The sequence below is a fragment of the Bombus pascuorum genome, chromosome 10 (assembly GCF_905332965.1).
Source record: "Bombus pascuorum chromosome 10, iyBomPasc1.1, whole genome shotgun sequence".
Lineage (NCBI taxonomy): Eukaryota > Metazoa > Arthropoda > Insecta > Hymenoptera > Apidae > Bombus > Bombus pascuorum.
In genome coordinates this window covers 7863600-7885806 of record NC_083497.1, presented here as the reverse complement: position 1 = coordinate 7885806, position 22207 = coordinate 7863600, and the positions used below count along the sequence as shown (strand labels likewise).

General features: G+C 42.5%; 1 protein-coding gene across 8 annotated transcripts in view; it reads left to right on the top strand.

The window, feature by feature from the left end:
* The window catches only part of LOC132911318 (voltage-dependent L-type calcium channel subunit beta-2), an 88122-nt gene that overhangs the window by 486 nt on the left and 65429 nt on the right, over positions 1–22207 (top strand). For 7 of the 8 annotated variants that reach the window (XR_009658963.1, XR_009658964.1, XM_060967919.1 and 4 more), the window contains exon 2: positions 1570–2390. Coding sequence is in view for 6 of the 8 variants with exons in the window: in XM_060967919.1 (XP_060823902.1) it covers positions 2139–2390 (252 nt within the window). In the remaining 2 variants the exon portion in view is untranslated. Of the gene's footprint in view, positions 1–410; positions 512–1569; positions 2391–22207 lie in introns of those variants that run through there. The other variant, XM_060967917.1, reaches the window with a different exon arrangement.

Genomic DNA, 22207 nt, shown 5'->3' with positions numbered 1-22207 from the left:
GGACGACGCGTCAGCGCGTCTGACTCTCGGTCTGACTCGTGACGGTCACTTTCTACTGTCACGTAACTTGTTTCTTTACGCATTAGCCTGTGAAAAGTAGAGGGAAGATCGATAGGGAAATTACAGAGACGGTTCATTAGAGCATCTTCTATAGAGAAATAAAGGGAACGGCCGAGTGGCCTGTGGCGTGTCTGACCAGAGACAAGCCGCAACCCCTTTAGGTCGTAGCGCAGCTGAGCTCGACCGGGCGCGACCCACAACCCTACATTCGCGGTCTGCGGCGTGACCTAACCTCAACTTACCCCACCTTGTGTGAGCTTCGTTGCCACCCTCTCTCCTTCATAAGGCTGGAACGCCAGGGAGGACTTTACGCACTGGTTTATCGTCTGATTTTACGGCAGTTCGCGCGTCGATTCTCTTCGCACCGCAACGTTCTCTTCCGTCTTTCGACAGGAAAGTACAAGGTTCCCGTAGGTCGGAGACACGTCACTTTCTGCGCTAGCCTCTCAAGGTAACGGTTCAGAGCAGCCATAACTTCCGAATGGTCGAGTCTGACCTTGGCAGAGAGGAGTTCCGTGTTATCACTATCATCGGTCCGGCGTCTTCCGGCGGTGACGCGTTAATTAATGATCATCGATTTAACGAATCGAGGCTGACCTTGCTATTGTTCCAACCATCGCCGTGCTAACAGTTTGATCGAGTTTGTGGTAGTTTGCGAGAAACTTTACGACATTGTTGATTGACTTAACGTTTAATCGTGTTGCGAAAGAAAATTATTTCTTGACCAGTGTGGATACTTTTCATTGAATTTTTCTATATAATATTATCTAAAATACAAGTAAGAAAATATCGAAGAAAATTTTTGTATTAAAATCTAATGGTAATCTGTGTGTAATATTTGAATGAGGTTGTATTCAAGTTTGAATGAAATTTCTGTTGTCGCGGAAGTAATAATTAGTCCACCCAGGCAAGAAATGTAAACCTCTAGCGAAACGTTGATGAGAACACACAGCAGAACAATAGAGGAACACGTGTCATTGTGTCAAAATAGCTTGGCTCACTAAATTTAAATTGAATTATCCGTCGCGACGTATGGTAACGGTGTGGAAATTGAATTTACATCTTACGTAGTTACGATAGCGTTATATCATATAACAAAGTCTGTGGAATCTCTTGGGTTCCTTTATCGAATAGTCTCTTCGTGTGTGTACGTAAAATGTGTGTATGTGTGTGTATGTGTGTGTAAAAACATATCCATGGATATTTTCGTACGACGAGCTATTTCAACCGTTAATCTGTTCCATCAACCTTTGACCGATATACATGCAATGTAACGTAAACGTATCATCGTTACAACTTTTCAACTAGTTCAAATAAAATTATATTCTCTACATCCCTATAACTTGAGCAAAAAGAGCAGACACCAACCAAATATAATTTCCTGAAATCCATCCGTGACACTCACTAACGATAGACAAATTTACAAGTAAGAATGCAAATCTATCAAAAATCTCGGAGCTTCAATCGCATTTGAATGGATCGTGCTAACCCTTCACCCTCTGTTTACAGACACTCGAAGCGTTTCGCCAAACGCGTCATCTTCAGCAGCCACTCTCTCGCTACATCCGCTGATCCATCGTCGTTCTGTCACCTCTAGTCGCTCAGATTCCGTGTCAGAGAAGACAAACTCAGCGAAGACGGTAACCTACTAAAATCGAGCCGAAGGGAAGAAGCTAAAAAGGAAAATAAAACCGAGAAAGGAAAAGAAACTAGAACTGAAGAGAAGAAATATCAGAGAAAATATAAGAGAAGAGGAGGGTGGTGCGTAGTGGAAGCAGAAGAGTTAGGTCGTGAGGGGTCCAAGAAGCGTAGCGTTTGGGTGTGATGTGGCGGAGCCCCCCGGGGGGCCGCGGGGGCAGGAGGTTCGAGGCAGATCGGTCGTGAGGGCCCCAGGCACGGCTCGGTTGCCCCGCGGCGAGGTCGCCGGAGGGGCGGAGGAGGATATAGGATGGTGTGACCTCCTGCGTTATCCCGCCCGACGCGGAGGTGGTGTTGGAGGTGGCGGTGGCGGTGGTGGAGGAGGCGGCGGTGGAGCCGAGCAGCTGCTGCTCGACTCGCAGGAGGAGGAGCCGACGGCGATGTCGAGGCAGCTTCGCGGTGAACGGGACCACGTGAGCCGTTGCGACCTCCGAGAACGCGACCTCCGAGAACGCGACCTCCGCGACTTTCGGGACCTACGCGATATCAGGGACCCTCGGGACCTTAGGGACTTTCGAGACATCCGGGACATTAGGGACGACAGGGACGACACGGAGAGAAGTCGGGACGATTACCTGGATTACGATCATCATCCTACCGCTGCGTCTACCTCGGCACTCACTAACAATCCGGTAAGTCAATTATTTCTGCGAGTTGTGCCTTGGAATTGAGAGAAAAATGAATTTTATTTGCTTTTACAAGCGAAGTATTGAAAGTCGTACGACATTTTGCTTTGTTTTTATTAGAATAGGGTGACTTGGACAATAGAATGAATGGTATAAATTGAGGGAATTTAGAATGGTAGCTTTGGTAAGATAAAAGTTCACTAGCATGGTCATTGTGGTAGGTTCGAAGAAACTAGAAAGGAAAGGACCACTTCAGACGGAGGTCAAGGTTTCTGATATCACTGTTGCTTGGATGGTGATAAGCAGTGGGTATCATTATTACAGGAGTAGACTTGAAGGGGCTTATGTATACGAGGCGTGGAAGGGATGAAGTATTCTAATTTGCATCAAGGTCAAGGTTTTTGGTGGCATTTCGTAAGAAAGGTACAAAGTCTTTCAGGGTAGTTTGGCGTTCTGATTCTAGAAACTCGAATTGAATAATTCTCTTAAGAATCATTTTTCTACAAAATAAATAATTTTTTTTATATTCAGCGAATATAACAATCGGTCCCATACTTTTCGATAAAGTTTAACACGAATTACGGACGCGAGTAATCTGCATGCCATCTGTGTACACTGTACACGTACAACGAGGAGAACGTCGATGCCGAGTAATTCGAACACTCGAGCTTATCTATTATCGCCGTGGGGACGAAAAGTGTTTGACTTTCTGTTATCTTTCACCACCGATATCGAAATTTTTCCGAAATTTAGAAACTTTCAATGAAATATCTTTAGAGGCACTATGTACAATCCCCAATGTTCAAACTTGCTTATATACAGTTCGTAATGTTATCTTCGTGAAACATGGCAAACATGCATCAGAAAGCTGGAAGCTGTTCGTCGTGTCATTGAAATTTACGTTTATTGAATCCCTTGACGACGTTTCTATCCACCTTTATGTCTTTCGAATACACGGGGCGTGATGGATGTTGCACAACGTGACGCCACGTAGGAAAATTTCAGGAAGCAATATCAACGGATATAAGCTGCTTTATATAAAATTACACGAAACACACGAAACGCCGTAAAAAGGAAGATAGTCGCGACATTCAGAAGAAATACTTCTCTTTAATATTTCGTCCAGGTATTGCGTAACGTTGCGCTACACTACGCTCGCACACCTTTCCCGCAGCCATACCAGCTTTCCATCAACCTCGGTGCTCGTCGATCGAAACGAATTCTATTTTCCATGCTACGATTACCGACTGCTAATCTCGTTATAATTTATACCATCGGTACGGGTACCTTACGCGTGACTTGCGTAACATCATATAATCTATAATATATGTAAATCGAATGTTAATCGTAAATCTATCGAACGTTAGGTCCGCGTCAATTTATCATCTAGAGACTAGTACGAAAAAGAAAAGGAAATATCATACTATTAACGCGTCGAAGGAAGAATTCCAGAAAACTAGTTCACCGAGAAAGGAGAGGAGGGAAAGTCACCTAATTTATTCCGGCTGTGGTGGTTCACGCCAGAAAGAATTGTGAATGCGACAAGAACGAACAGCCAAAGTAAGAAAATGAAAGATGGACGGTATGGTCTGATCAAAGCTCGTCACATCTCGGCCTGTTTCACATCGTCCCTGATATCCAACGCTATTCCAGTGACCAGGCTCTTCATTTAGCGCTTCTGCATCTTTCATAGAGGGAAGCAGCTATAGCTAGGGGTACAAGCGACCACCGCAGCATCGTTGATGCCCCTCATTTGCAGCTGTATTCAGCTGGGTTTGGCTTGCCTTTCTCAGCGACGCCGCTTCCACACCTTCTCCCTCTTTTCTTCTCTTTCTCTCATTCGACGGTCAGAAGTGCTAATGAGGCAGACACGAGATGATGGGGTGGAAAATGGAATCGAGCCTCTTTGGAAGGTTCGTTATTAACCTAGTCTTTCTCACAGTTTTTCTTTACGTCTCCTCTCCCCCACTTCGCTCTCTTTCTCTCATCTCTTTCTTTCTCTCTCTTTCTCTGTGTTCTGCTCTGAATCGTCGATGGAAACGGATGTGATGCGTAAGAAACAGGAAACTGGGCCGTGTTTTGTTCGCCAAGCTCGATCCCCAAAGATTGTAATAATGTTACGCACCGTGAAGAGACCGATTACGATAAAACCAAGTTATTTTCGTTTAGAAGAACGGCCACGAAAGTTTTTAATTATTCCACGTCGTGTGCTTCCAATCGAACCAAGTTCCGCAGGCGTGTACTTTTTAACCTGAAAGATTGTTTGGTCGCGTGATTGTGGCAAAAGTTTAGTTCAGTTCCCTCGGCTGAAAGTTTCGTTGGAAGAAGTTTTTAGTTCCTCGTACTACTTCAACTACATAATTTCTCGATAATTCAACGAGTTTTGTCGCGGTAGTGGTAATATATATTTGCAGAGTCGCGCGTTTATTCGCTACGACGCGACGTGATGATGCAAGAAAATCAACTTGAACGCTCCACTCTGATTTATTCGTTCGCTTTCTATTCGATATGCAAATCGGTTTACAGCACGCTCGTTACACGCGCCGTGCGAACGAGTTCTTTCAAAGACAGTATATTCGTTTTCGCGTATACACTCAGGTTCATTGACATTTGCGAAACATCGAAACGAACTGTATTTGCATACAGCACTGGCTCAACGATATTAAAACGTTCATGCGTAATTTGTGCGTCATTTCCTTTTTTCTACTGTCAGGCAACGTGATATCGAGCTTCTTTAATCGACATCTTTACGCGTGTTTCGATATCAATCACGAGCATGTTTATCACCGGCCAACCCTTCACTTATCTCGATCGCGTATCCACCGTTCGCGCACGCTTTATAATCGCGTACACCTATAATCATGCAAATAACGGAGCACGCATTAAAGTGCAACTATATTACTATCGACCGTGATAATCGCGCGAACTTAATCGGAACTTTCCGGTACCTGTCGTACTGTGTACTGCCAATTATCGATCGTTTTTCAATGCCACAACGTAAAGCACCTACGCGAACTTTAAACGATTGATCATCGTCCATCGCGACATCACAGTGGATCGACTCGTGGAAAGTGAAAATCACTCGATGGAAACGCGACTGGGATTATACACGCGCGTAAACTTTGCTTGGATAATTGAACCAGATAAAATCGTAACCTGGTAACCGATCAATTTAATAGAGTCATTCCAAAATTTCATAGCTGTCTGCCCACGCGTACGTTGGAGCATTCGTGCTGCGAATGCAAATGAAATTTTGCATATTTATGAAACCCACGTTTCGATATGGCTCATACTAGAGATACTCCCTCGGTTTATTCCACAGATATATCTTTTCCACACGAATATCTTCAGTTTCGTGTACCGATAGAATTACTAAAGTTTAAACCACGAGACTCTCGTCAGAGACTCCAGCATGAAAAAAATGGATAATGCGAGGAGGAAACAAATCTTTATCCGTATACAATAAAAGTCCGTTTCTATGAAAGCCACTTATTTGGATGAAATTTCAATTGAAGCGCAACTAAATGGAGTTGTATTGAAACTTTTGTTATACGAAATGAAAAATCCTGTTGCTATTGTATGAACCGCAATTATATGAATTCCTCGTTATCCAGATATATGGATCTTATTGTAATTTACTAGAAATCCTATATATCGTCGATAATGCACCTTTGTATATTTATAAAATTTCTAAAGAATTATTTATTATTATTTCTATGATAATATCAGTCTGATAGTTTTAATATTAATAAAATGTAATTGTTAAATTGCTTATGGCGTGTGCTTACGTTTACTACTTACAATTTTTATAAAGAATTTTTAAGTGCTCGAATAAGTTTACCAGAATGATTTAGCATCCTTTAATTTGGAAAGTACTTAATAGCCAAGATGTCACGATCAGAATCACGAGAACAAGTCGGTATAGAGAATCTCGATCAGAGCGAGATTCAAGATGTCTCATCTCGGTGTACAAACCATGAAATCGATTAAGTTTCTTGGCGGGATGTTTCAATCCAAGTTATAAGGAGCATGACTCGGATGATCCTCGCTTAACCCAGATCCGTGGCAGGATATATCCGGTCGTTTCGAGTATCCCGGGCCACGCGACAGGAAAAGCAAAAATGAAAGCTTCGATTCGCCACGGGATCGAGTCGGGAAATTGCCGATGCCTGTTGGGCAGAAATACTTGATCATCCTGCTCAAAATACACTTTACCATCTGTTTTCCCACTTGAGCTATTGACGTTCTGATGTAAAATGTTTCTTTACTTTTCTATCATAAAATTGGAGAACGTACTTCTAAAATATGATACAATTTTCATAAAAAGTTCTCAAGTATAGGAAAATGTAGAAAAATTCAGATGATACACTTTTAAAACGAGCTACAATTTTGATAAAAGATTTCTAAGATATTGCTTAGGAATTTCAATACTAAGAAAAGGTTGAAAGAATGTCGCGAGATGCGCGTGTAACGTGTGGAACAAGTTTTATAAAACACATCACTAAAAAAAATCCAGCAGAAATTAGAAGATGGATTTTTCAGGTATGTCACAGTTTTTATAAAAAGTTGCGAGGATTTTATTTGGGATTTTCAATCATAAAAGAGGCTGAGGAAAAATCGGTATGCGTACTTCCAAACAGAGGAACACTTTCTTTTTTAATTTCAAGAATATTTCGAAATTTCAATCGTAAAAATAGTCATAGAATGATCGGAGAATGCACTTTTGCGTAAAATAGAGTTACAATTCCTCTAAGAGGTACCACGAGTATGCTTAAAAATTGCAGGAATGTCAACTGCTTTTCATGCTCGTTACACGGAAACAGCGCAAATCGTTCCCATGAACATTTTCCTCTGTCGTAAATGTTAAAACCGGCGTATCTGTGCGACTTGTGCGTCATTTCCACGGCTAGGCAGAAATACGCAAAGTTGCTTGTATTACGATGTAAAAAGTACGTATGTATAACTCTTTGCGCTTTGTCATTAAACTCGCATGAAACTGAAAACCATTAAAGCGGAATAAAAACGTTTCCTTGCATCTCTCGATGCTGGAAAAATGAAAAACGCTGCTTGGTAACGGAGAGGTGTATGCTGAGTCTCAAGCATCAGGAACGTGACACCGACCACCTGAAACGTCGGCTACGCCCACGTGTGCCTACGGAGCAAGTTCACCGATCAGCAGATCTCATCTCCACGAACGGTGGGATCGATTATCGTGCGCCAGATAGTCCCCGAAGTGCGTCACACGCTAAAAGATTCAGAAGCACCGGGCACATAAATAGCTTCTGCTTGACCGGGCCGAGTGTGCAGTGTGCAGGCTGCATCGATCTAACTGCATCATTCGACGCAACGGAGCACGTACCGGACGCGTAAACTGGAAAATAGCGGCTTCGGGGCCCGATAGATACATTTTTCTCTCTAAAAAACACTTGGCTAAAAACTATACTCCATATGGGGTGATAAATGCATGCCGATACTTTACGGCGTGAATCTATACGTTGAAATGATCGTTACGCGACGTCTTTGATCTTTACGTCAAAACGCTTCTTTCAATTTTTATTTTCAAGTTTCATTCGTAAAACAGTAATACGGAATTATGATACTGACTGTTTGAAGTTCTGTCCGATTCGTATCGATCGATATCCTTTGCGAAGTTTAGATAATGTCATATATACTTCAGCTATTTATACAGTTAGTACTAAGGTATATAGTAAAGTTTACCGAAGCACCAAGCACCGAAGACACTTTTCAACATTTTCTTTGATGATCTACAACTTGAAAACTAGGATACGTAAGATATATGACTATGTAACACTTTCTGCTAACTTCAATGTATAGATTGGCGCTCTAAAATATTGACATGCATTTATAGATCACCCAGTATGGTAAAATGACGATCGATACAGAGAGAAGAGTAAAGACGTCTCCTTGCCTATATATATGTTTGTATGTTCGTATACATATAAGAAGCGGTACAGACACATACGTATACATAAACACACACATCGATCCGTGGACTTCTTCGGGCTAGTGGGTCTCCGATGGTTGGTTGCTTGGAGTCTCCAGACCCGGTTCCATCGAATATAGGTCAGTGTACAAGCTGGCAGGAGCAAAAGAGCAGCTCAGACTTTTAGCCGTGAGCGCGGCAAACGATCGTCCTGCGTCGGAGCGAGCTAGAGCGTGTGCTTGTCTGAAGGAGTCTGCTAACGGCCAAACGGGTTTGCACGCCCGTGTTCCCTTCCTTCCTCCTTTTTTCCCCCGTTTCCTTTCTACCGAGAAAGGATTCCTCCTTCAGGCATGTCTCTTTCTCTCTTGCTCCCTCTTTATCTGTTAGTGTACGGCGCGGAGCGAGAAGGGCCCTCCCGGACCGATTCACTGTCGAAATTATTGTTAATGGACCACTCGCGGTGTGCGTATACATATATCGGTCTGGTGAACCGGTCGCTTCTTTTTCGGGCCGCAGGAATCCGTATAATGCATCCGCGGGGCCAAGCGTCTTTCGCGTTTAGTAATTAAACGTTCCTTTGTCTCGCCCTTGATCTTGTTTCGTCCACGCCATTTTTTCGCCTGGATACCGTTCCGCGGTATCAAATGACGGTCAGATGGTTTTTCAGTTACGATACGAGGCCTTGTAATCACCGGTCGACTTCTTCTTCTCGAAACGAATTGCTTTCTTTTCTTTCATCGATCAGAAAGAAAAAAATAAGAGAACGAATAAGCCTTCTTGGAACAAACGGTAACTTGAAATTTTCCGTACTCGACTGTTTCATAATGCAACAAAAGAGCTGGAGATCGCCTGGAGATCGTGGCGATAAAAAATTCAGCGACAAATTCAGCGGTTCTACCTCGCGAGAAGAAAGAGAATAATGGAGAAACGAAAAATGGAATGAGCGTGGAATGGAGTGAACGTGGAGTGGAAAGAAAGAAGGATAAAAAGGAGGAGGCAAAGCAATATAGAGCCGCGGGACGTGATCGGGAGGCAAGTCTCGGGGGCCTTTGTTGTCCTAGGCTGGCAGACGCTTTGGTCCGCTTCTAGACTATGTTTTGTTACAGCACGCCATACTTACACTCTTTCTTTCCTTCCTACATCGCGCCGCTCCTTAAACACGTTTCTAAGCGAGCATCCCCGAGTCTTGCGCTCCTCTCCGCTTCGTCCTTCGCCGTCTTTTCGCCCTTTCGTTTGTTCGCACGCAGACAAGCGTGCAGGCAACAGCGTGAAGCCGCTAATATAGAAGCAGACAGGCGCGACTGCCTCGTGAGGAGGAGACCCCGAGCGCAAATCGTCGTCGGCGACGATGACTGCTTATGCTCGGAGCGTGTACACCTGCGGAATTAGTCGCAAAAGGAGAAAAAGACGTAGACTCAGACGACTGTTGGTTCGGAGCCGCGTGCCTCCGAAATTGCAGAATTATTATCCTTCTCGGAAAAGAGCCAACGAATGTCGCCAGCTCGTATCGAGAAATTGGAAGAGGAAACGCGAAGAAGGAGGCCAAAGAAAGAAACGAAATGAGAAAGAAACGACGAGCGTAGACGGATGAAGAGCGACCGTGTTCGAGGAGATTTCTCGAGAACTTTGTGACTTCCCTTTTCTGATCGCTGCTCTTCGACCAACGAGGAAAAGAAGAGAGGAACACGAGCAAGGTCTCGTGCATCCCTCTCTTTCTTTGCACCTGATCGAGACGAGCCCCTTCAGCCCGCTTAATTGGAAAGATCCACGAAGATCGAGCATTGTTTGCGGACACGAGTCGCGTGAAACACGCGAACCAAGTATTTCTACGCTAGAAGGCGGCTGATATTCGAGACTCATGGTCCGTTGAATCGTAGTTCGAGAACGTAATAGAAGTTAACGCCCTGGGTACACTCGATAACACCGGCAAGCGATCTTGGAATAATTATCGGAGGGCAGGTGGTGCGACACGCGAATTTGGAGTTTCCGGTCTGCCTGGAATGCCATCCGGCTGAACGCGGAATAATACCTGCGGCACCGTCACCACCGCTGCAAATGTAATTCCTATGTTGAGGATACGTAGAGTTGGAAATAATGGAATGGATGTCTTGAATAATATCGAGATTATTGTCCTTGTTTCAATACGGTCGATCAAATCAACAGCACGCACTAAAACATTTCACTTTTTCATCATAAATGATAAATTGTTCCTGGCTGTTCAAATGATTCCAGTTATTTCTGGCTGCTCAAGCGATTAAATACGTAGACAATTGCGTCAATTAATTTGCTATTGCACCATGCTACAAAGAAATTCGTCATAGAATTTCTTTCATCGAAGAGCTCCGAATACGATAGAAAATGTCTGCAACGAATCACTGTGTATCCGCCTATTATACGAGGTCACGTTAAAATCTTGAAGACGCGTTCATTTACAATTAGATTTATGTTTCTCGCGAAACAAAACAAGTTTGCTTGGAAAAAATCTGTTTTGAACAACGAAAATTTCGGAACGTAATTGTTCGTACCTCCCAGTTCATCACGAAATGTAAGAAATTTCGAAGGAATGTAATTCGATAGTTGGAAACTGATTTCAAAACAGGAAGAACAATGAAAGTACTTACTTCTCGAAGACAAGAGGAGTCTGAAATCTTGTTTATCTTGAAAATCAAGGCTGAACATCTAGAGAACGTGTATTACTTGGCTAGAAAGATGGTTTATTATCGCAGAAGCCATTACTTCTATTCTGGTCTGTGTTTATAGCAACCAGAAGTAGGAAACTTACTCGAGACGATGTTTTCGAGCTGTCCGCTACCGTAGGAAAATTTCAATGCTCATTTTCTCGAAAACGAACCATTAGAAGGAACAGGTATATTCCGTACTCTTCTAGTTTCCTCCCTCTCTCCTGTTTCTCAGACGTATTATTTAAAGCTTTGCGATCGTTTCCTCGTTCGCCAGACTCAAAGATAGAACTCGTACGATAAATCCACCGTCACGATTCACTGAACTTCCGTTTGCTCCTTGCGTTGGCCGATAAATCATTGCTCGTGTTTCGAATTGGATTATTGGTGGATTGGTTGCACAACGAATTCTTTCTTCTTCCCCTCTAGGTCGCCAGGATTCTGTAAGAAACAAGCGTTACAATTATGTATATCAGATATCATCAGGGAAATAAATCTCGTGCAGAGTTCGGAAAAAAACAAGGAACAATAGAATGGTGAAAGGTTGAAGATTAATTAACTCGTCGAACGTCCCTCTTATCCATACTTCAATAATACATAACTCGTTAAAACCTAGCAATTATCATGGCGAACGTGTCCAGGTTTCAAAGTGGCATCCAGAGCAGAGATGGTCAGATTTTGTAGGTAAGAGCGGTCGTAAGTAACGCATAAATAAAACATGATCTCTCGCGTTTGCGTGATACGCCACAGCGAGTCTGGCGTGCAATAACAAATCAGAAAACGTGGAGAAGAAAAAAGATGAAGACGAGCGGAGAAAAATGACGAGACCAGAAGAAAAAAAAAAGTTTTTCGCTGGCGAGAATCTACCCGGTAGAAGAACCTACCCGATAGACAAAGATATAAAGAGTGGGAGATGATCGTTGTAAGGTGAGAGGAAGAAGGACAAGGCATCCGGGGGATCCTTACGTAAAATATCGCGCGGCTATCCGCAGGACGGTCGGCCGAATATTATTTCGCCTCGTAAAGATCCTGATGAGCGTCGGACCAGGATTATTTAATGACGCGTGTATCTCCACGTCGGTGCACGGAGCTCGTCCATGCCAGGTATAAAGGTATAAAGGATAAGTAGGGTGAGAGTCGTCCAGAGACGGGGCAGAGTATGGCGACTCCTGGCAGGTATGTGAGTGCTGTGTCCGAGTACGTTCACCAATACAACAATCGAACGTAACACAACACAAGTCTGGCAACTCTGGTTGGAGATTTACGCGTGTATGAGTGGGTGGAGAATCGTAGATGCACGCAGCATAGTTGGACGACGAAGCCTTCGAGATCTTCACGACTTGAAGCTCGCGGCAAATGACAGGGGATCTGGAGGGTTAACTCTCCGTCCCTCTCTATCCGCCACAACATCGATACCAAAGTATTCCTCGAGAAATCTCTCTTTCCATACGGTGTATCCATCTTCTCTCTGTTCTCCTCTAACGCGAACAGTCCTTTCTCAGGTAAATCGAAACAGGTACCAGCATCACCGACGTTTTTACCAATACTAAGAGACCAACGAAGATCCTTTTACCGAACGTCGATGCTCGAAGAAAGGAGATGGAGGGGGAGGGAGAGCGAGAGGGAAAGACAGAGAGAGAATTCAGGATGGATGAGGGGGCGTTTTTCGGTTCCACCCGCTCGAACGTCGATTTTTAGCGTGTGTTTACCGCTCATAGACGCAACGTACCCTACCTGTGCTAAAAATATATTCGTACACGCAGAAGGAAGAATTCTCTCTACCTGTGCGAAAACATTTTCTCACGACGAGCCCGGGATTGTTCGTTTATTAGCGCGATATTCATAGTTGAATCCTATTTTTAGGTCAGGGCTCGGAATGACAGGAATCGAATTTTTTATTTGATAGAATAGCACTTTCGAGTAATTATATGGCAGAGGAATATAAATTACAACCGGTACTTATAAAGTCCAGTGATTGTAAAATCATTATCTATCCTGGCTTAGTATCTTTTATTCGGTACGTTGTTAAAACCTTTCGTTCTATTTTATGATACGTTAATGGTACAATTCTGTCATCTTTGACGAATTTATCGCGATCGTTTGTATCGAGATACCAAGATGCTCGTTACTCGTTATGGGAGAACATAGCTGATGTATCGATGGCGAGCTCGTGGATCCGGAAAGACTGGCTTATTTATAGACGATGGGGTTCGAATTACTTCACCTGTCCGGCACAGTTCTTGTCAAACTCGTTGCGCCTGACTTTACAAAGCTCTGCTCGGTTCGCTTCCGAACGAGAAGAAGAAAGACTCTCGGAGGCCCGCTCTGTACCTCGCTCCAAGATTCCACGGGTACTTTATCATAGAAAATCTTGATTCTCTTCTTTACTCGCAGTTGAGAACCCAAGGGAACACCGCTACCTGACGTCTTCAGGGATGTAGGATCGTCGAAGGAATCTCTTTCGGTGAAAAGAGAAACGTTCAAGATGGACATTAGTGACACTTCATTAAGATAATTCCGAAGAATCCTCGTTTCTTCCCCTATTTTTCTTCCCCTATTTTTCTCCCCCACCGTTTCCAAAATGATGGAAGTTCAATGTATAACAAAGACGAATGACTTTAAGCTTGGACAATCTGCGACTAATATACGCGCTTTCTCAAAATCTTTTCGTCTTAAATCGATTCTTAAACAAACAATCATTCACATGCATGATTTCGTTCGCCGTAAGACGAGGAAATACACAACGAAAGAACCTCAAGTAAATTTAAGAGCAATGGAAATTATTCTTTGTTACCTATACGTATCGAAGGCTAACCAAGTTTCATTACATTTTATGAATTTTCAACTCGTTTTATTAAAAATTGCGTGCTTTACAACTTTCTTTCGACTCGGACGAGAATATGAGTGTATTTATTAAATTCGTTAACGAGTAGATAATATCAGTTTGCAATCCAAACGGAAGCAGAAATCCGTCGGAACCACGTAACGAGCATTATCGTGCGGCTAGATCCTCCTAGATTCTAGGACAGGTTTCGCTAATCTAATTCATTTCGTGGAACAGATTATCCGTCTACGTGTATGTACGTCCACCGTTCTATCCGTCTAACTGAAACGCAGCTGTGTATAGTTTGATGAGGATGCCTGGCATGATAATTATTAATCGTTCCACGGTTACGATGGGAGGGTGTTGCTTCGCGAAAAGAAGAGTGAAATGGGCAGAGAATGGCGTGAGTTAACGGAAGGTGGGAGGCGAGGTGTACGCTGTGCACGAAAATTGGTCGGTGACTAGCGGACGAGACGGATAGCTCGCGAGCAATTTGGCGGCTGGTAACGAAGGGCCTGCGAAAACAAAGGATCGTCCTCGCTCCGGCCAATTGTTGCATTATTCATGCGTTTCTAGCAAGAAGCGGTCGTAAGCCATGCCCAGCCCCGGGACTGCTCTTCTCTTCCCATTTCTCACCCCTTCTCTCATTCTCTCTCTCTCTTTCTCTTTCACTTTTTCTTTCTTGAGACCACAATTCCTTTTTTTCTCTCTTTTCTGCCTTCGAAAATTCATTTTGTTCCCGTTGGCTGCTTTAGACGCACCATTAATGCGCCAGCAGCGTACGGCAAGGGCTACCTCGATTACGAACTCGAGACTAGAAGACCTTCGAGCTGGAAACTAGTTCCCTTCCTTGTCCCAGAGGATTGTGTCAAAAATTTAACTGGGATACCTACCAGACTGTATCGAGCCTTTATCGAGGTTTTATGTATCGGATATACGAGGGAAAAGAAAAAATTCTCCGCGGTGTCCTACGGGGCAGTCGGTTGTTAACATCATTAACATCATCAGGATATTTTTATGAAGATCATTTTGTAATTACTTAATTCGTTAAACCCTTTGATGCGCATTATTCTTCTTATCGTAAAAGCGATATTAATACACTCAACATTATACTTCGATATTTTCAGTTAATTAACAAATGTACTTGTTTTCAACGAAACTAATAACAAATTTTAGAAGATTACGTCTCCTTTACAGACACGTGAACAAATGTATTTCTATTATTATGGATTAACGAAAAGTAATTTTTCTCACAAATTCGCCAAGAATTCGATATCGAAAGGCTTTTAACAAAATCAATTGAGAATTCTGTTAGCTTAAAAAATTCTTTAGTCCAAGATCTGTTGAAGCGAAGGAAATTTCTGTTAAAATATTTCTGAGTGGCATGAATTTCCAGCTAATAAGTCTGTCACTTCGGAAACCTTTGTAATTAAAGATCCATCAAGCTAAAGCAAATTTCTATTAATACTTCCATATTACTGGTGTCGAGCTAATAATAAAATTAGAAAGCCAACGGTTCGATATACGGAACAGCAACCAGGGTAATGATTCGAAACTTCCAATAATCCGAGAATTCTAGAGTTAATGTACTTTGCCCTTTCTCGAATACGATCGCGTTCAGATCAGCTTCTTCTGAAAAACTTTATATTCCCAGTTCACACGCGTCCAAAGCGGACCGCGTCGGAATGGAATCACTCGTTCTTTGGGTTCATTTAGGCCGGTTAAATTAATTAATAAGGCTGATCTGTTTCTTGTGCACCGGTTGCTGGTCTCTAAGCCGGGTTTTGCGTTACTAGAAGCCTTTGACGATGCGGTACGATAAATATGTAGCAGCGTCTCGTCCTTTTCCTCCGCATTCCTGGCCCCGGTTTCGTGCCACCCTCTTCCCAGAAACCGCGACTTCGAAACGCAAGCGTACTATGACAAAAAGGGCGATCCTGTCCGTTCGTCGCGGTATTTCGATCGCCTAGAATCGAGAAAAAGAGAGAGAGAGAGACAAAGAGAGAAAGAGAGAGAAGGAGAATCCTGGTTAAGCGGCTTTCATTGCGGCAATAAGAATTCCAGAGGGTCGTTAAGCTCGCTGAAATCCGCGATATAACTTTCTAGGAACTTCTAGGAATCGGTGGAGGACGCTCGAGTTGCGCGTTCTGTGAAAGAGAACGCGAACTCCCGCAAAAAAAAATGACTTCTTCGCTCGAGGATTGGTTCAAAGGATTATTGAAGCTCCTGATGATTTTCGCCAGCTGGAATTGGAAATGTCTTTCTGCTGGAATTCAAGTAAATTAAATGTTGGGTTTGGCGGAGATAAGGGAAACACACTGAAAGTTTTAGGGGATTGCCGACGGCAGTCTGTTATTCTAGAATCCATCAAGAAAACGAGCCTTCTTCGTTCGAGGATTGAGCGAGAGGATTATTGACAATTTTCGCCATGCTCGTCGACTGGAAAAATTAGAATCTTCGAAAGAAGTTGGATGAGAGATTTTGGGATCGATGGTAGTTTATTATTTTAGTATCCATCAAGCGTGAAAAGACTAGAGAAGGCACGGTTCCTTCAAAGCTGTTTAACCTCGAATCGCTCATTCCACTCGAGCTCGCTCGAAAAATCAACGATTTCACGTGGAATTCAGCCAAACGCCAAACATTTGAATTCCACCACGAAGAAGCTTCGATATCGATTATCCTACGAATGCTGGCCTCCATTCTCCTCCACTTCCATCTTATTCTACCCGAAAGGAGTCGCGACGCGACATAATTCTCGAATCTCTCTTATTCTACTTCCAGTACCCTGACGTTGAAACTCGCCCGAAAGGGTGGGGAAAAGATTGAGATTATTTAACGTAGCTAAGTTAGCTCGAGATAATTCCTTCGTAGCACGAGCACCGATAAAACCGTAATTTACTGTTGCCTGGTGTTCGCAGATTATGTAATTTCTACTCGTTGGCGCGCGAGCCATCCACGAAGCGATATACGGACTAGAAGAATGATTCTATAAATTGCCGTGGTATCTTTATTGCCTCAGCGCGTACTCGATCCAACCGATCTCTTTTCTTTCTGTATCTTTTCCTCTGTACTCTTCTCGCGAGTCACGATTCCGCGAGATCGAGGAGCGAAGAGAACGTCGTTTAAATTCTACCGCGTTAGATGGCGACCGATTTAGGCTAACTGAGTATCGAGAAGTCGCGGCCCGAGAAAGAGAGAAGAGGCCAAGCTCCCGTGGCGAGACATTTGGCGATTTAAAAGGTTACTCCTCGTCGTTGTAAATAGTCTTCGTCTCCGCCTCTCGTTTAAGTAGCGCAAAACACCGAGACAGCGTTTCTCGTTACCTTAAAGCCTCGGTCGGAACGAAACAGCAGGACGCTTGGCGATAGGGGCGGGAAGGAAGGAAAGGGGAACGGTATATATCCAGGTTAATAAAGAATTTATGCTCCTCGTTATCGGCATGATTTTCTACGAATGAACGTTGATTAACTGGCCGGCGTAAAAAGCTAGAAAACCAGATAGCCCGGCAACGCGCAGAAACCGATTAAACGAATTCATGAATAAATTGAGAGAGCCTGACGCACCTGCCTCCTTCTCTCTACTCCTGCACCTTCCATTTTGAAAGAAACGTAACGTCGTCAGTCTTGCCATGGCGAATTCGTTGATAATATGTTAGACGCGTAAAATATGAGTTAATGTTTAATGCAAATCACTAACGTGAGAATGAATGTTGCCCGTATACGTTTGTTTGCGTCGATGAAGTTTTTAATGTGGTGACTGACACCTTTTTGGAAATTGCGTGACTATACTGATTTTGAACTGATACGCGTTGTTATTTTTACTAAACGGAATATCGGATATGCACGATTATTTTTGATTAGAGAAACTCGCATAAATTATATAAGCCGAGGAACATAAATTTAGGAGAGAAAAAAAAGGATCTAAAAGTGGAGAAAATTTTCTACATGGAGGAAAAAAGAAACGGGAAGGAATAGACTCGCAGAGCATATTTATATAGCGACTGCTGTTGATTTTGAGACATGTTCCTAAACACATGTGTAGCACTCATGGTCTATTGCATTCTGAAGGGGCGTGTTGCGGATCTTGGTATCCTGCAGCACATTGACGCCATTACTATCTCTTTTTCTCTTCTTTAACGAATTTATTCCATATGGAAAGCACCATTACGTATTTTAAAGTGCAAACAGTTCGTATGAGAGATCCGTATCTTTGCGAGATCAACGATCCATATCAAGTACCTATCGGATTTCATTCCTTCATTTTCAATTTCAAATCATATTTATTAATAATAAATAATTTTAAAGCTGCGTAATTTTGTTAACCAAAGACGAAGTTTGAACTTTCGTAAGCAAAACGAAGATGAAGTATCATTAACGAAGATCGGCGAAACGATTTGGAAGATTTGTGTGTCAAGTATCTCTTGAATATTGATATATATTAAAATTGAGCTGAAAAGTTATTCGAGCTGGTAATCGATGAGAATTAATTGCGAGACACCCGGTACACGCAGGCTGTGGAGCAATGCGTGAACCGTGGTCGACGAAGAAACGATTCACGGGACTGGATTCGCCGGGCGGGGGCCGTTAATGAAGATAAAAATCTAATTAGCTGGCCATAAACGAACACCGGGAATTTTTAAGGTCGTCCAGCCGACATGTAGCCAGGCGCAAATTCATGAGCTTCCTCTACGAGCTCCATGGTAAAGAGGATCTCTTTCGACGCTGACGTCACGCGGGTGAGAATGCGGTCAGTCCGGATGGGACCCCACGATAGTCCTAGGTGTACGCCAGTTGAAGATGCGATTAAAACATTCGACGCAACGAGCAGGAAAATTTTTATATCGCGCTCCATGCGATGCAACAGCCGCCAACTTTAAGGAAAGCTCCGCTAAGAATATTATCGAGTATAATTTATAGAGGAAAGAAAATTAAAAGATCTGTAGATCAGGATATTTTAGGGGATTAGAAAGTTTGAATAGTTGGATATTCGCAAATTAAAATACGTTAGTTTGGTTTTTTTCGCACTCAATAGCCAAGGATAAGGAAGCTTAGAAATTCATGTGATGTGTACGAGATTTTTTCTTTTTTTATTTAATTTATACTTTACAATTTATAATTTATATTTTTACAATTTGTCCAGCTGGACATTTGGTCCGAGTTCTCGAACATTTTAACGCAGGGAAAATCACGTATCCTTGCCGAAAAACTCGGAATTTCTTACATCAGTTTAGGTATCTCCCTACCCTCGCTAAGAAATTTAACCCAAAGAAAATACCGAGCCATTGTCGAGAAACTCCAAATATTTTACGTTAGTTCAGGTATCGGCTCACCCTCGCCAGGAAATTTAAAAATGTAAAAATTCCAGTCTACAAACATTCTCTATCATCTTACGCCGTATTCTAATCCACGGTATTCTAAATACCAATTCATCAGCCTTCAACGCTCGTACATATCCAACGTCTAATAAACTTTAGAAGCGAACGTTATAAGCGCATCGTAGCCGCTCGAATGAATATTAACCAGTCGAACGGGAGGGGAATGAAAAAGACAGAAACGTTTAGGAAACGATTATCGGCATTTCTCTCCGTCGTTTCTTCCGGCATGTCAAGAATCTTAATCCCAAAAGGGGAACACACGGTTAAAGTGGCTTTAGGGACGCTCTTGTCGGACCTTATTAAGTACTTAGAGAGCATAAGGGACTTCTTGCTACCCAGGTCCCTGTTTAACCGTGCTCGAATTACCTTCTGTTACCATGCTGTGGCTGTCGGCCGAGTGTACGAGAAAAAACCGAGGAAAAGAAGGAGAGACAATCGCCTTACCCAAATTAATAGGCGGAAATACAAGCAGCAGGATTATTTCGTGTGTCGTCGTTATATTCGGGCACCAGCTCTCTCGACCAGGTGTCGATGCATCGCGTGAACTACCAAGACTATAGTTCCACGGAACACATGCAGGAAACATTGTTTCGCGGTTCAACCGAATTCGCAATAACCAAACTTTCCTTCTACTCGAAACATCCAGGTATAACTTTGAACCGAAGAAAGAACAAATGTTGTTAAGGGAAGAATGCGTTTCTCAGCTAGCCATCTTGTAAAGTAACTTTCGTTTTAAAGGATGCAGGATATAGAATATTAATTGTTGAATACAGAATGTAGGTAAAGTTTTACGCTTATCTAGCATGTGTATAAGTTAGAAGCTTAATCTTTAAGGACTCGTTTGACAACTTGGAGCGATTTTGTGATATAGTTGCTTTAGGACCTTCTTGCGCTATGATTTAACAAATAGTCATATCGATGAGCCGATTAAACTAGAGATTATAGGTTATAAACTTTTCTTTTATAATTTCGAACTCTTAAATCAAACGGGGTAGTCGGATTATTCGTAGTTTATAAAATTCCGTTTACTTTACTGCCAGTCTTGTTATTCTTATGTGGGAGAATTTCCTAATGCTAGGTAATAAATTGTAACTCGTGACTTGTAATGTTTGTTGGATAATATTAGTTCAATTATACAAGAGATCCCAGAGAATAAAACAGCAAACATAGGAATGAGTAACCATCTAGTTACCCACACTCGGGTTAAACAAGATAGGAATAATTGTCTCTTAAAATAAAATAGACATCTCCTCTTTGTATATTCATACGAAGACAGGAATAATCAGACTCCTCGTGAAAGATAACCTCTCTAGACTAGCAGCAGACAATCCGGGAATAAATATACATCGTGAGAGCTTCACGCCATTATTACGTAACAATCCTTTCCTTGCTATCCCTCTTTTTATATATAGACAGAGCCAGGTATGCGGCGACGAAACATTACTATTTTTTAAGAGACCTTCTTTTTTGCATCTCTCGAATCGTCTGGTCCTTCGCGTGGCCAATAAACGACTCAACCAAGTGGATCGAGAGAAAAGAAAAAAGAAATTCGAGCGTCTCTGTTAAGAGATTTGTTTCTCCAAAAAATAGAGCACCATTCGCTATGTGTAGCCGGATTCTGCAGCAGCTGAACAGCTATTGGGGCGTGTTTTAACGGGGTTGCATCGGAATAATAAAGCGTGGAAGGGGTGATCAACAGCAGGCACGCGCCATTGGCTTGGAAGAACAACCCTTCATCGGTTTATCCTCGGCTTTCCAGCCCACGAGCGATAATCTCGACCCCCTTCGGCGAAAGAGACGGTTTTCTCTCTGTCGTCTTCTATACGAGCATCGACCGTTCGTTGTGTTCCTTCTGTTGCGTGTTCTCGCCACGTACGAAGGCTGCTGAACCCTTTGGCGACGTTACGGTTTCTGTGACATAACGCCTTATCGTAATTTTCCCATCCATCTTGATGCACGTTGCTATTTACAAGGACGATCGAAGTGTCAGTAGAACAGAGAGAAGATCGATCGTTATGCAAATTGTTACCATTACGCAATTCCACACAGTACGACCTGCGGATATTCATGCAAATTTATAGTTTCATTCAATACAATTAATTTATATTACAAATTTATATTACTAAGTGGTTCTTTTTTTATTCATTAATCGTTTCCTGTTCTTTATACCATTTTCGTCGGAATCGTATATTTCTATCCTTAGAAAATTTCGTAATTCTAAAGAAACAACGAAAGAATCGTAATTGATATAACGTGTTTCCTCGTTTCAACTTTATACCAGAAATTAAAATTCTCCTTTCGATTAAAACGAAAATTGGACACAGACAAAAAAAGTTCGAGGTCTTTAAGTACACTACACAGGATACTTTATATATTTCTGCATATTCTGTATATTTCTAAATTTCCCATAAACGCGCCGAAATCTCCAATTTCATTATCGATACGTAATTTACATAAAACATTCACGGAAACTCTGGAGGAATTTAAATGAATTTTCGGTGGAATATATAATAGTTACGGACACAGTAATTGGAACCGGAGGATAGAACAAAGATTCCTTGTCGGCATTTACCTCCACCAGCCAAGATGGTATACCGCTCAGGTCACCGGTTTCCTAGTTTATCCACCATAATACCTTCTCCTCCTGCACCTACATAAATCTACCGGCTCCCAATATATATACGCGCACCGCTGGACCAGACGGTAATTCCATCTTCGTGTCGTTTTTCTTTCTCGCTCCTCGCCGTTCTCCTTCCTTTGTTCTTATACCTGAACAATGGTCGAAAGCTGGCCAGGGATGAAGTTATTGGAGGATTTTTCTCCGAGATGGATTTTTACATCGATTTCTCGGTGAACATTTGCTGCTCGTAATTTCGAGGTTCTCCTTAACGACGAGAGAAAGGGATGATGGTCTCATTGGAGAACGATTCGTCTCCACTCGAATCACTTTGTCGATACGTTACGACGTTTTATTGCTGATGACGTTAATCGAGCCTTACGTAT